At 37.5% G+C, this 15770-nt stretch overlaps 1 protein-coding gene across 1 annotated transcript; it reads left to right on the top strand.

The window, feature by feature from the left end:
* Positions 1 to 9328: 9328 nt before the first annotated feature.
* LOC140886451 (uncharacterized) lies at positions 9329 to 13380 on the top strand. The gene is made up of 10 exons (XM_073293027.1): positions 9329 to 9752; positions 10400 to 10509; positions 10722 to 10853; positions 10929 to 11002; positions 11107 to 11212; positions 11462 to 11530; positions 11920 to 11984; positions 12072 to 12170; positions 12538 to 12637; positions 12998 to 13380. Exons 1-10 carry the CDS (start codon positions 9611 to 9613, stop codon positions 13058 to 13060), a joined length of 960 nt encoding a protein of 319 aa, XP_073149128.1. The 5' UTR covers positions 9329 to 9610; the 3' UTR covers positions 13061 to 13380.
* Positions 13381 to 15770: the final 2390 nt, after the last annotated feature.

Below are 15770 nucleotides of genomic sequence, written 5' to 3'. Positions count from 1 at the left end.
GGTACAGTTACAACACATATAGGAGTCGATGCATTGTTGTCAAGGATTCACCACATACTTGCGAGTGTGGATATCCTATGCGATCTGAGGAGATATTAGTGTGACGAATCTCTGGCCAGAGTACTTGATGTGATTTAAGAAATGGTTTCTTAGTAGCACATGCGATGTCACTAATTTGATCTTCAAGATGTATTGCATAGTTATCGAATCTTGAGCGACTCTCGATATACCAATGGTTGTTGATTCGATCGGGATATATGGATGAAGAGACCGTACTGTACGCTAACCAAAATCTATTGGTTCTTGTAGGCACTATCAGTGATACCTAGGGAATCATGGGGCGATGTTGCTAGGCGCTTTACCATGATTCGTTGGGCAAGTCGGAAATCGTTGTTCCGAGTCACAAGGAGTTGTGAGCCCACGGCTAGCTGTATCCCTGAACCATTGAGGGTCACACAGTGTAATGGAGTTTTAATCCCCGTTGAGATAGTTAAATTTAAAGAGTTAAATTTAATGAATAAAGAAGTTGGACTTCTTAAATAAGAGTAAGGGAGTAGGATTTCCTAAAATGACATAGGGATGTACATTTTTGGAAACCACTGAATTCGGATTCAGGAAAATTTATCTTGACTTTAAAATGTGCAGAAATGGTTTTTGTGCACATTGGTAAAATCGGTTTATCAATCGGAGTCACGATAAATTTTATATTAATTTCTGAACATGCGGGCTTTGCTTGTCGGGCCTCAACTTATGACTAATGGGCCCTAAGGTGTTAGTGGCCTGCATTATAAATAAGTTATTGCAGTACAGAAATTACACACAGTTGGTCATAATTTTGAGAGACAGTTTTCGAAAAAAAACCCTAGCTCTCTCTAGAAATTCGGCCGCCCCTCCCTCTCTCTGTCAGAGATTTTCCGGTCTGTGATTTTGAATTGCAGACAGGATTAGCGAATCAAATTCGTTATTCTCTTCGCAGAAAACTTCTGATAGATTTTCTAGTGCAATCTATCAGAGGGATTAAACCTCCATTCGTGGACCTGATTGAAGGAAAGCTTGTTCATCAGTTCCAGGGAGATACAAGAAGCGCAGAGAAATCTGTGTGGTGTCCAATAATCTCGCTTCGAGATTGAAGGTAAAATTTAATAATAGTTATTTAATTTTACACACACAAATAATTTAATCGTATGGTTGATACCCACACTATGGAATTGTTCCATACTAAATATTTTAAACTTCCGCTGCACCGGGTATCAATCGTGATTGATCTGAACGCCAGTTACCCAACAGATCGGAACTTCCGATCTACGATCGGAGCTTCCGATCTGCTCTATGACCGACACTTGTCAAAACTCGCGACTGAGTCATCGATCATTTCTGACAGCTGGGGATCGGAACTTCTGTTCCAGGATCGGAGCTTCCGTTCTGATCGGAGCTTACTATCCGGGATCGGAGCTTACTATCCGGGATCGGAACTTACTATCCGGCCCAAAATGAAAAAGCCCAAATTTTACTTCTGAAGTCCAATAACACTCCGAAATTGGTTAAATACCAACCCTTAATCATGTTTAACATATTATTATCTTAAAATGGTATCTGGGTTACTACATTCTCCCCACTTTTAGATATTTCGTCCGCGAAATAACATCTAAAGACAAATCAAGATAACAATATGAAACATCAAACCATGTCTTATTACAACAACGGTAATTACATCTTACATGGTAATCAAAAATACAAAGCAAACAACTCAGGATATTCTGCTCGCATACGACTCTCAGTTTCCCAAGTTGCTTCTTCAACGCATCGGCGCTGCCACTGTACCATCACAAGTGGTATAGTCTTGTTCCGAAGAATTTTCTCCTTCCTGTCTAGGATACAGATTGGTCGTTCAACAAAAGACAGATCTGGCTCTAGCTGAATATCAGTAGACTGAATCACATGAGATTCATCAGCTATGTACTGTCGAAGCAACGACACATGAAAAACATTGTGTATACTGGAAAGAGATGGCGGTAAAGCCAAACGATAAGCAACATCTCCGATCTTCTCCAGTATCTGGAAAGGCCCAATGTAACGAGGAGACAACTTGCCTTTCACACTGAATCTCATCACCTTCCTGAAAGGTGATACTCGCAGAAAAACATATTCACCAGGCTCAAACTGAAGTGGCCTGCGGCGAATATTCGCATAACTGGCTTGTCTATCTTGAGCAACTTTGATCCTATGCTTGATCAAATCTACCTTGTCTACAATCTGCTGCACCAATTCAGGACCCTCGACTTGCCGTTCCCCGACTTCATCCCAGAATAACGGAGTACGACACCGTCGACCATACAATGCCTCGAAAGGTGCCATATCAATACTACGATGATAACTGTTATTGTAGGAAAATTCAATCAAAGGTAACTGATCCTGCCAAGATAAACCAAAGTCCATGACAGAAGAACGTAGCATATCCTCCAGCGTACGAATAGTGCGCTCTGACTGCCCATCAGTCTCCGGATGATACGCAGTGCTCAAACTCAGAGTGGTACCCAACTCCTGCTGAAAACTACCCCAAAAACGTGAAGTAAATCGCGGATCTCTATCACTGACAATACTCACTGGAATCTCATGTAATCGCACAATCTCCTGGATATATAAGCGTGCCATGTGATCATAAGAATACTCCCGGTTATAAGGAATGAAATGTGCTGATTTTGTCAAACGGTTTACGACAACCCAGATAGCATCACACTGACGTGAAGTCATAGGCAAGTGGGTAACAAAATCCATAGTCACGTGCTCCCACTTCCATTCGGAAATCTCAAGATTCTGAAGTAATTCACCTGGTCGTCGATGTTCAGCCTTGACCTGTTGACAAACCAAACATCTCGAAACAAATTGATACACACTTCGCTTTATCCCCTTCCACCAGAATCTAGTTCGCAAGTCCTTATACATTTTCATACTTCCAGGATGAACTGATAATCGACTCCTGTGAGCTTGAGATAGAATATCATTCCTGAGCTCCGCAACATTAGGTACAACCACTCTATTGGATAGGCACAATAAACCATCTGCCTGAAAATGGAATCCAGATGTATTAACTCCATTGGCTAGACGTGCCAATCGCTGAGTCTTAACATCAGATATCTGAGCATCTCTGATCCGAGAATACAATGCTGGCTCAGATAGAATAGTATACAAACGAATCCCATTCCTCCCTTTCTTGTGCTTGAGCGTAAAACTCAATGAACAGCACTCTTGAATCATATAAGATATTTCATTAGTCTGAAGTGCAGACAGTCTCACCTGCCGACTCAAGGCATCAGCAGTAAGATTAGCAGAACCTGGATGATATTTGATTTCACAATCATAATCCTTCAGGAGATCCATCCAGCGTCTCTGTCGCATATTCAACTCTGCCTGAGTGAATAAATACTTCAAACTCTTTTGATCCGTAAATATCTCAAATTTCTCGCCATAAAGATAATGTCTCCAAATCTTGAGCGCAAATACAATGGCGGCTAACTCGAGATCATGCACTGGATAGTTATTCTCATGCGTCTTCAACTGTCGAGAAGCATAGGCAATAACATGTCCATGCTGTGTCAACACACATCCCAACCCCTGACCAGAGGCATCAGTATAAACCACATAACCTCCTGATCCAGAAGGTAGAGCTAGCACAGGTGCAGTAGTAAGACGTCTACGCAGCTCGTGAAATGACTCCTCACAATCCGAGGACCAAATGAAGGCAACATCTTTTCGTGTAAGCTAAGTCAAAGGCCTTGCCAACTGTGCAAAATTCTCGATGAACCGACGGTAATATCCAGCTAGACCCAAGAAACTACGAATCTCAGCAACCGTCGTCGGTTTAGACCAGTTCAGCACTGCCTCTATCTTACTAGGATCAACAGATATCCCTTCATTAGAAATCACATGACCGAGAAATACTACCCGATTAAGCCAGAATTCACACTTGCTCAATTTCGCATATAGCTGCTTATCTCGTAACGTCTGTAGAACAATCCTCAAATGTTGTGCATGCTCATCCTTGTCATGAGAATAGACAAGAATATCATCTATGAAGACCATGACAAATCTATCCAGATAATCTCGAAATACCTGATTCATCAGATTCATAAAGACTGCCGGTGCATTCGTCAAACCGAATGGCATCACCAGAAACTCATAATGCCCGTATCTGGTCCTGAAAGCAGTCGTAGATATATCTGAGTCTCGTACCCGCATCTGATGATATCCAGATCTCAGATCTATCTTCGAATAAACAGAAGTACCCTGTAGTTGATCGAACAGATCATCAATCCGCGGCAAAGGATACTTATTCTTGATGGTGACACGATTCAACTGCCTGTAATCAATACATAATCGCATCGATCCATCCTTTTTCTTGACAAACAAAACAGGTGCTCCCCACGGAGAAACACTTGGACGAATATATCCCTTATCAAGCAGATCTTGCAACTGCTGTTTCAATTCCCTCATCTCTGACGGTGCCAGACGATAAGGTGCTCGGGATATAGGCGTAGTTCCTGGTACTAGATCAATACCAAATTCAACCTCTCGAACCGGAGGAAAACCAGGAATCTCATCAGGGAATACGTCAGGAAACTCGCTGACAATTGGTAGCTGATCAATACCTGTACTACTCATGGACATATCAACTGCATAGATGAGGTAACCCTCCCCACCTGACTCCAAGACATGACATGCCTTCAGAGCCGAAACAAGTGGCATCGGAGGTCGCGCACCCTCATCATAAAAGTACCAGCTATCACCCTCAATGGGATAAAACTGTACCAGACGCTGATAACAATCCACAGTAGCGTGATACAAAGTCAGCATATCTATTCCCAAAATACAATCAAAATCCGTCATCGCTAATATCATCAAATTAGCCGATAACACATTACCCTCAAACTCCAGAAGGCAACCCATCACTAGACGCTTAGTTACTACCTCCTGCTCTAACGGAGTAGATACAACTAAATCCACATCTAATGATACATAAGGTAATCTATGTCTCTTAACGAAGCGACTAGAAATAAAGAAATGCGATGCTCCAGTATCAATTAATACAAGTATAGGAATACCACATAACAAGAAGTTACCTGCCAACATGCGATCGCTTCCCTCAGTAGCGTGCTCCTGAGACAGAGCAAACATCTGCCCTTGAGTCTGGGGACGATAACCAGAAGAACTTTGTGGTGCTGGCTGCTGACGTGGAACAATAGAAGCCTGAGATCCAACTTGTGATCCCGATCCACTAGCAGAACCCATGCGCTGAGGGCAATCTCTCCGCAAATGTCCCTGCTGACCACAAATATAACAAGCCCCAGTAGCTCTCCGACATGAAGCTGCAGGATGCTTCCCACCACAGTGGCTACAAAACTCCTCCTTCTTCTTCTTCTTCCCAAAGCGGAAAGTACCTCGTGAACCACGAGAACCAGATGAAGTAGTAGGAGTAGAAGAAGACGTAGGTACAGATTTCACAACAGATTGAGCTCGAGGCTCAAAAGATCCACTAGGCTGTGCTGGCATCATCAACTGTGCACGCCTGTTGCTAGTCTCCACAAGACGGCAACGGTTCACCAAAGTCTCATAAGATACCGGGTCATCACAGATGACAACCTGAGAGTAGATATCTTGGTTCAGGCCTTGCAGAAAGATATCATACTTCGACGTATCACTCGCATTGATATGAGGACTGAAAGGTAGCAGATCAAGAAATCGCTGCTGATACTGATCAATAGTCATTGATCCTTACCTCAAAGTAAGCAACTCCATAGATCGTGCTTGGCGAACAGCCGGAGGAAAATATAATTTCTGAAACTCACGACAGAAATCCCCCCAAGTCACCTGTCCTCTCACTGTACGTGCCTGAGCAACCTTGGCATCCCACCAAAAACGTGCTCTATCCTCTAGAACGAATTCTAGAACTTCCAGTTTCTGCTCCTCAGTACACTCAAAAGCTCGGAACGTGCTCTCAAGTTTAGACATCCAGCTTCTAGCTTGTTCAGGATTCTCGCCTCCCACTTAGGGTTTCGGTCCTACCTGCATGAACTTATTGATAGAGTAGTGACGTCGACCCTCATGAGGACGATGTTGATCATCCTGATGATGATGGCGATGATGATGATGACCAACTCCCTGGCCAACACTACCGTGACTCTCGTCAGCCATATCCTGAAAAGAATTGCACATTAAAATCCCAAATGCGCAAGAATTACTCAAGACTAAACTAAATCCCAAGTACTAATCCCAAAATCTATGCATGCTCTGATACCAAAAATGTAGTGACCCTGCATGGTATCACCTACTAAATGGCAACTAATAGCATGTATTAAACTTAATACAGCAGAATAACTTAACAGAGTAAGACATGCGGAAACAAAACCATAATTTACATATCAGCTTAGTAACATAATCCAGACTTAAATCTGTAATGATACAACCAAATTGAAATCTTAAACAGTAAACATTATACAGCTATATCGAATCCTGCTGTATAATAAAATCTTCAAGGCTCCTGCTCCCTAGTCCTGTCTTGAACTACCAGCTCCGTCCATCCTGCGACCTGCCCCATAGAATAGGGTGTCCAAGATAACAACTAGGACGTGAGCGCTACGCCCAGTACATAGACATGAGTAAACATATGTATATAATGCATGCAACATGATGACTGGTACAGGGTCATCTGAAAAGTCATGCTCAGAACCGGTGCCATATGAGTGCTGCCACCGCACGGATCAACCTCTGGGTGCAACCACACTCGTCTAGTACACCAGAGTAGACAGACATAAATGCCCCCGCCGTCGCGGTACTCTCAGTGACAGACTATCGAGTATAGAGCTGAGCGGCTCTATAATCAGGTATAACAAGGAATAGGCTCAACATGTATATGCACATGACATATGAGTATAGAAAACGGTAAAACATACATCATGCCATATAATAATGCCAAATAAATGCAACATATAAACATGTATACTCGCTGGCAATCTCAGTCAATGTGTACGTACCTCTAGGCTAGTTCAAGTATAATAGGATCCTAGGTTCCAAGCCTATATTCAAAAGTTCACCGTATCACTACATAAATTCTATAAGCCTTAACTAAGCTAATAAGTACTTTCAAAACTTAAATAGATTCCCGAACCATACCTTCGTCCGTAGTTAGCCCTTTGAAGTCGCTAGTCCCGGATGACTATAACCACCCCTTGGTTATTCCAGAACCTCTATTATAACTGATAGGGCCCTCAAGTGTATATCTCACACTATATAACTGAAGAAAGAAACTCGGGAATTCGTAATTGAAAATGAACTCTGAACGGCCCTATTTATAGCCAAATTTCTCGGCCAGGATCGAAACTTCCAATTTCGGGATCGGAGCTTCCGATCCAGCTCATTGCGTGCATGTCTGCCACGCCAGGATCGGAACTTCCGATCTACGATCGGAGCTTCCGATCTGCTCTATGACCGACACTTGTCAAAATTCGCGACTGAGTCATCGATCATTTCTGACAGCTGGGGATCGGAACTTCCGTTCCAGGATCGGAGCTTCCTATCCGGGATCTGAGCTTACTATCCGGGATCGGAGCTTACTATCCGGGATCGGAACTTACTATCCGGCCCAAAATGAAAAAGCCCAAATTTTACTTCTGAAGTCCAATAACACTCCGAAATTGGTTAAATACCAACCCTTAATCATGTTTAACATATTATTATCTTAAAATGGTATCTGGGTTACTACAGCTCTGATACCACTTGTTGGTCCTAGCTGTGGCATTACGAGATAGAAATTATGAAAATTGAAGAATAAATAGACACCAAGGTTTACGTGGAAAACCCCCAAAATTATTAGGGTAAAAACCACGGGCAAGATCAAAAGATTCCACTATAATATTTGGAGAATTACAACCTCTTTCTGTGTTTCCAAAAAAAGACACTCACTCTTTTATACAGGAGAAAACCTATCTCACAAATATATATAGAAATAATTAAGGAGAGAAGATCACTCAAGAACAGAAGGAGGAACTTGAGGATGAGATATTCAGAATGAGGAGGGAAGGGCTCTATTTATAGAGCTCTTCCCCCTGTATAAACGCGTGGAGAATGCAAATTCAAAAGTGAATTTGCATCCAATTCGTCAATGTTGGCACCTCTTACCTTAATCCACGCACTCTAACTTTGCTGACTAATAGACATGCATTTATTGCATGTCCCTTGCCGACAGAAGATCCTATACATTCCCAAATTCTGTGGTAAGTAGTTCTATTGTTAATTTTTTTTTTCATTTTTCTTTGTTTATGGAATGAAAAAAGTGAAGCCTTTTTTTCTTCCCTTATGCTGAGAATCTGAGATATCTGAAAATGAGACATTGATTTTAAAATTTTGATTTTTATGCTTAGAGAACCCGGATGTGTGTATTTCATATGGCAAGATGGGAAAATCGGTGTGAGATGAAAGTAGATTAGGTATTGGAAATTGTCATATGACATTTATTCGGATACAAGGGTTAAAGTTATTCCCCAAAAAATAGGGTGCAAGGGTTTTAAGAAACCGTGATGATGAAGTGCCTTTGAAATGGTCTAACAACGTCGTTATTTACTAATCATAAAATTTTAGTGTAAATGATCAAAATTGATGACCGGAAGAAATGAACAAATTTACAGGACTATTGTTGATTCAAACATATAAAAAAAATTAAATTTGATACTACCCAAAACATACCGGACTAAAAATGACATTTTACCTTTAAACTAAAATTTTAAAGTTTTGTTATCAACTTGATAGTTTGTTTCTATCTACTCTCTCTGTCAAATTATATATGTTTTCGTTAAATTTTAATAGAATTTTTTTCCTTGTTTTTTGATAATATATCTCAATTAAATAATTATTCGAAAATATACAACAATTTTCAAGTTTTTTTTTCAAGAGAATTAAAGGAGAAGTTCCTTATCTAATCTTGAGATCGTTTTATATAAAACTTGCATTTTTGTAATGGGATATATGCAGATGAAATCCTAGCATATGGGTAAAACCCAAATCATAAATACAACGATTCGTATTTTTACACATAGACGTAATTAATTAAATTATAAATCCAACGATTCGTATTTTTACACATAGACGAAATTAATTAAATATTATTGACGTGACAAATCATGAAACATTCAATCTATCGTTGATGTTATTACTCATATGCTAGATTGAAATCTACCGTAATATATGAATATAAGACTTAATTTTTGTAATCGGACATATGGATAAAGTTGATTGTTGTCGCACAATCATGTTTGATAATAAATCCATTCAAATATATAAAAACAAAATCACAAATTGGAATAATCAATTGTTTCACAAATTTACAGATTCCGTGGAAGAAAACTAGTCAACCCAACTCCACCGCAGAGCAAAAGGATGAGGTCGAGTGGAAGAAACTTGTGATTTCTGATTGGTATTTGGTTGAGAGCCAGAAAAGTCCAATTCTTTCCGGAACCCAACCCCAATCGAGCTGCTGAAAATGAGTGGCAATAGTAGTTTTGAAGCCATATGACTCGAATTTGGAGAGAAGAAAAGGGCAGAACATTAAACCCAGGAAGAGATGTTCGCACTCCGAGTATCTTCCATGGCTGCAAACGGTTGGAGGGCTGTTCAGCCCTTTGGGTTTCTTCATTCCATCAATGTCAATGACAAACTCGGTTGTCTCACAACTATCCCGCTTTCTGCTCCCTTCAATTCCACGGGTCATTTCAATATATTCTCGGATTGGATTTACTCCATCTTTTTTAAGTGTCCATTTGTCTGAACAGTGGGAAACAATGTGGATTAAGATGCATTTTAAGTTTTGTGTGTTTACATATGCTAATCTTCATTAACCTGTATGATTTGATGGACGGAGTGATATATTTTCGATTTTAATGCTTTTGCTTTCTGTGAAAAGAGAGTCGAGTGTATCATTTTTGCTGTGTTGAGCATTATGTCCTTTTAATTTTAGTTATGAAGCTCAAGATGTATTCATTTAACTGATGCTTGCGGTGGTAAAGATTTCAGTAGTAAATGGTATTTTTATTTTGTTTTTGTTTTTTGCAAATGGCAGACTTTGATCAATAAGTTGGGAAATGTTTATGGATAGTTAATAGATCCAATAACTTATGAATTAGGGATAAAATATCACCATATTTGTGAACTTTTTAGCTTTGCTTGATAGAAGGTTGTGAAATCATTGTTCTAAAGGTGCTGCTAATCAGAGAGAAAACTATCAAGACCCAATCAATACATGCATTCATTTGTCGTTTTGACATGGTTTAATGAATTAACTTGGTGATATGTATTATAATTTATAATTATGGTTTGATGACTTGCACAATTGTTGATGTTTTTTGTGACACAGCGATTCGTATATGCCACACTGCACAGGCTGTGAAGGGTGATACTGATATATTTCTGGGAGGAATGACAGACAAGGACACAATTGAAGATGTCAAGCAAATTGTTGAAAAGGTATGATTAATCAAATTTCCACTCTTTCCTCTACCCTTATGCAGATAATAATGATTCTTTAAGTTCATGATTGTCTCAACTTGCTACTGGTTTGAAAAACAATGGAGGGTCACTTTCAAAGAGCTCTGACGTAATTTTGGTGTACATAGTTTCATATGTTTTTTTGAATAGAAACATAGTTGCATTTTAATTTTATGTTTCTTGTTTCTCAGGTAAATCGAGCATTGTCAAGGAGAGAGGTTTGCCATACTGATTTCCTTACACCAACTGTGCTCAAGGAATCAATGTCAGTGTTGGATAATTTAGTGGACATCAAAATGTTAGCCCAGGGAGGATACCCAGAGGTGAGGAATGCTTAATTTCTTTTCTATTAAATGGTTGATTGTTTAAAAATTTTCACTTACTTTTGAATCCTTAAGGCTGAGCGATGCCGGCTCTCAGTAGGACATCCAGATATTTTGCCATCTGATCCTGATGTCATTGCAGCACTCAAGTCAGTTGCTTTATGCCCCAATCATGTTTTTGTGAGCAAATCAACAATTTTTCCATAGTACTGATATGTTATGTGTTTAACTGTTGAATGAATTCACTTTCCAGTGTCTCAGGAAACTTTGGATTTGGATCTTATTCCCATGGTGACTTCCTTGGGTCAATCCTTGGTACTGGGATTGTACGGGATAAGGTGGGAGACATCATATTGCAGGTATGCTTTTAATATATTCCTGTTGTAAGTTGATAATTTTTATTCCGGTAAATCTATATTGTACTAAAAGCTTGAATATTAGCTTTTAAAGAGATTCAGGCATTCTTCATCTGATGATGCTTCAAAATAATGCTGAAATTGTACAATTATCGGTGTGAATACAACTTGGGATGAAATATATGAGCTGTGTTTCAATTTGGGTGGCATTTAATCTTTTTAGCATTTGAACTTCTTTTTTTGGTGATATAGGGAGAAAATGGGGCTCATGTTCTCGTTGTTCCGGAACTTGTTGACTTCCTTGCATCTTCATTGAACAAGGTAGATGGTTTCTCTGGAAACGCTTTCTGATGTTGAACCATTTTTCCTGCTGAGTGGTTATTGAGGAGTTTTATTTATTTTGTTGTAGATGTTTTTTTCAATAATTTTTTGTAGTGTTGAACCATTTTTCGTGCTGAGGGGTAATTGAGGAGTTTGATTTATTTCATTTCATCACTTGAATGGTTCTTCTATCAAAAACAAAACATACCTCTCCATTTTGCATAAATCTGGCTCATTTCTTTTTTTTTTTTCTTGTAGTGTGAATTATTTGCTAAGTTTCCATGTCAAAAGCACTATAATGAAACATTGATGTTTAGGAGCCAGTGATGCACCTTTGTGCAAAATTTAGGGTAAATAAATAATTTGTTGTTTATTTGTCATCTTTGCAGGTTAGAAATGTTTCAGTCACCTGTGTGAAGATACCATTGTGTGATCTTCAATATGAACCACCAAGGTTCTGGCTGTGATTTTCTTTTAAGGTTCACAAAATTTTGTCTTCTAGCATCACCCGCAATGATCTCATGCGCTCTGATCCTTACAGGACTAGGTCTCTTAAAACTGTGGAAGCATCACTAAGACTAGACGCTGTTGCTAGTGCTGGCTTCAAAATTTCTCGATCGAAAATGGCCAGTTTGGTCAGGTATTCACCATCCATTTCTTGTCTTTTGAATTTTAAGATGAAGTTATGCAAAGCCATGCGGGTTAAAGGCCTTCAAGTACAAGGTGTTAAGGAAAAGTTTGGATGCAAAAAAAATGAGTCGGAAGTTCCCAATCTATTGATTTTAGCTTGAATTGTAAATACACTATCTCACCTCACTATGTGAGTTTGTATATATGATTGTACAATGAACTCTTTTAACATCTTGAATTAATCATTTTCACATGACGGTGGGGGTATGTGAGTTTGTGCGATTTCCACCCTTTGTCCTTGAGCATGACAGGATTCATTTGTAGTATCACTCATGACATGAGACAAACTGATTGGGGATACTACTTTGTCCATTCAGTGATGGAGATGTGCGAGTCAATTGGATCACCGTGACTAAAAACAATACAACCATTAAGAGTGGAGACATGATTTCGGTCAGTGGTCAAGGAAGACTAAAGGTGAGCCATCCATTGGGTTTTCAGATTGTTTCACCTTTTGATCAAATATCTTGAGTTCGTCTCAGACTTTATGTGAAAAAATCAAATGATGTCAGGATTGAGCACTTGCGCTATGTTAAAACTTACCATTATAGGTAAAAGTTGGGAAGGGAATTGGTCCACCAATGTTCAGTGATGGAAACATGAAAAGTTAAGATGTATAGTTGAAATTTTATGGTGCATAGTTGTAAGTGTCGATAGTTTTTAATGTAGTGGCAAGAGCTCGAACTGTTAATTAGTCGCTAAGATAAGTTTATCAAAGGGAGGTGCATCTGTGGTGCCTGTGTTTACCCTTTTGTAAACCTCTCTTTTGTGCTTCAGATCGGAGAAATAAACTCAACAAGAAAGGGGAAGTTCGCAGTCGAGCTCATTCGGTATTTGTGACGCGGGAAATCGACAACTTGCGAAGAGTCGTACGTCTGCCTTGGCCTTGTTTGAAGTAGGGGTATTCAAATTTCGGATAAAATCGAAAATCCAAACCGAAAAAATCAAAAACCGAACCGAATCGAACCGAAAATCGTATTTTTTAATTCGGATATAAATGTTAAAACCGAAGATTATTTGGTTCGATTTTGGATTATATATGTCCAAACCGAACCGACCGAAAAAATCGAAATTTTATTAAATTAATAACTTTATTTATATTATATATGTTATGAGATGATATTTAGTGAATGAATAATCATTTTAAATAATTTTTATTTGATTGTTGTTTATTTAATTTATTGTTGTTATTTATGTAATTTATAGTTGATTGTTGTTTATGCATTTGTTTATTTTTAAAATTTTTACTAAGAAATCATGTAAAAAAACATATACTATTTTAAAATGTATTTATATTATTAATGTTAATAATTGTATCAAAATCAGAATAACCAAATCAAAATTTGTTTTGTTTTTTTTGAAAATATCATAAGAGTGTGTTTGAATGTTTGTCTTTGTATTGTTTGTTATTTTTTATTTCTTCAATATATGACTATAACTTTAATTTGTGCGTTGAGGTATTTAAATTACATGTTGGATGAAATTTATGTTTATTTTATTGTGTTATGTATTATTAATTATCAAACCGACCAAATCGAACAGTATAAACCGATTAATTATATTACAAAAATCAAACCGAACCGAATTAGAACGGTTTGACTTTGGATTACATTTTTTATAAACCAAAAATTGGAAAACTGAACCGAAATTAAAAAAATTAAAATCGAACCTACCGATGAACACCCCTAGTTTGAAGCTAATCCATTGATCACAAGAAATCTTATTTGTGTCATGTAAATTGTACATTAGAACTCAGAAGAAATTGAATCATTATATTTTCTTGCTCGTAATACTTAAAAACTTATGATAAAAAAAACTTAAAACTCAGATTTATGAGAAGACAGAATTAGCATTTTGTAAATTTTGTAGTATTTTACACGAGTCAATGAAAAATGATGCAACTAGTGAAGTATTCCAATTAATCAAATTTAGTAAATAATAACTATCTTATAATAAAACTGATGAATATTTACTGTCTAATTAAAAAAGAAATTAAATCGTGGTTAAGTTTAACTTATACTATTGTCATTGGTGGGAATTCATGCATACATATTAAGAATATTTTATGTTAAATAATTTCCATGTGAAAAATTTAGATATTATACTAGTAATATTTAAAACTCTAAAAATGGTTTTCATGATAAATTTTATGTGATGAGTAATATGATATTCTAAAACTCGAAAATATGGATAAATATAAAGAAATATGACATGATATGATATCTATCTTGAAATAATCATACACAGGTTAATTTTGTGAGTAGGGATGGCAATAGGTCGGGTCTAAATCTGATCCCGCTTCAAACCCGCCCCAATCGGGCGGGTATAGACCCGCCTAAACGGGTCCACAAGCGGGTCTGGGGCGGGTCTCGGATTTGACCAAACCCGTCCCGGATCCGACCTACCAAAGTGTATATATATATATATATATATATATATATTAATAATATATAATTATATTTTTATATTAAGTAATTAATATATTATCCATAATTTGAGTGTATAATATTATTGGATTGAAATGAATTTATTTAGTATGATATAGTATAAAAATGTATCATTATAATGTTTTTTGGCTAATAATTATTAATTAATTATAAATTAATAAATTTGAACTTGTGAGAATTTTTTTTTTGTCTTAAATATTATCAATATATATTTGAAATTAAATTTAATGATTTTTATTAATTTTTAAACTTTTAAACTTTTAAATTTATTTAATTTCTGACGGGTTAACAGATCTAACCCGGATTGAACCCGCCAGGTTCGTGGGGCGGGGCGCGGCCGGTCCAAAAGGAGGCGAGGCGGGTCCCGAATTTAGCCAAACCCGTCCAAGACCCGCCTCGTAGACATCCCTATTTGTGAGATGGATCATATATAAGTTTTTATGATATATTTTATTAAATAAAAATGGAATATTTATCTTTAAAAAAAATGGAATAGTGTAATGGTATGACCCACCTCCTAAGTATTAAAAAAAGCTTATTTTTAATTCAATTTATCTCATGTACATTATAACTTAAATAAAAGATAATATGTTAGAATCGAAAATATGTTTAGAGGGGTGAATAAACACTTTTTAAAATACGTTCAGAAATGTGATCGGTGTTGATAAATGTTAACTATGCAAAACCAAATCCTAACCCTTGAAAAGCCGACCGGGCCACAATCAGTGCGAAAAAACGGTCTGATATATTTTTGAAGTTTTATACTCAACTTCACGGCAAAGGCAACAATAATAAATAGTGCAAGGAATTAAATGACACAAGATATATGAAAGTTTGAAGGTAAAATCCTTCTCTATCTTTGTTCTTTCACTGAATGAATGCACTAGAATACTTTGTTTATAAACTCACTTTAATCTTAGGACTTATCCACCACCTTAATCGGAACTCCTAGCAACACTGATTAAGAATACACATCTTATAACCAAACAACACTAAGAAACAAAATATTTGAATCTTTAGATTCAAACTGTCAAAGATCTCATCAAGTGATTTCTGACTGAAACGGTCGAGTGGTTGACAAAACCCTAGTTGATTTTTGATGA

Source organism: Henckelia pumila, chromosome 1 (assembly GCF_033568475.1).
Source record: "Henckelia pumila isolate YLH828 chromosome 1, ASM3356847v2, whole genome shotgun sequence".
NCBI classification, from domain to species: Eukaryota; Viridiplantae; Streptophyta; class Magnoliopsida; order Lamiales; family Gesneriaceae; genus Henckelia; species Henckelia pumila.
This window is presented reverse-complemented; position numbering and strand designations above follow the sequence as displayed.

Coding starts and splice junctions, on each gene's coding strand:
- LOC140886451 (XM_073293027.1), top strand. CDS start 9,611: ATGTTCGCACTCCGAGTATCTTCCATGGCTGCAAACGGTTGGAGGGCT. Junction 11,003..11,106: donor GATGTCATTGCAGCACTCAA/GTCAGTTGCTTT, acceptor TTCACTTTCCAG/TGTCTCAGGAAACTTTGGAT. Junction 11,985..12,071: donor CTTCAATATGAACCACCAAG/GTTCTGGCTGTG, acceptor TGATCCTTACAG/GACTAGGTCTCTTAAAACTG.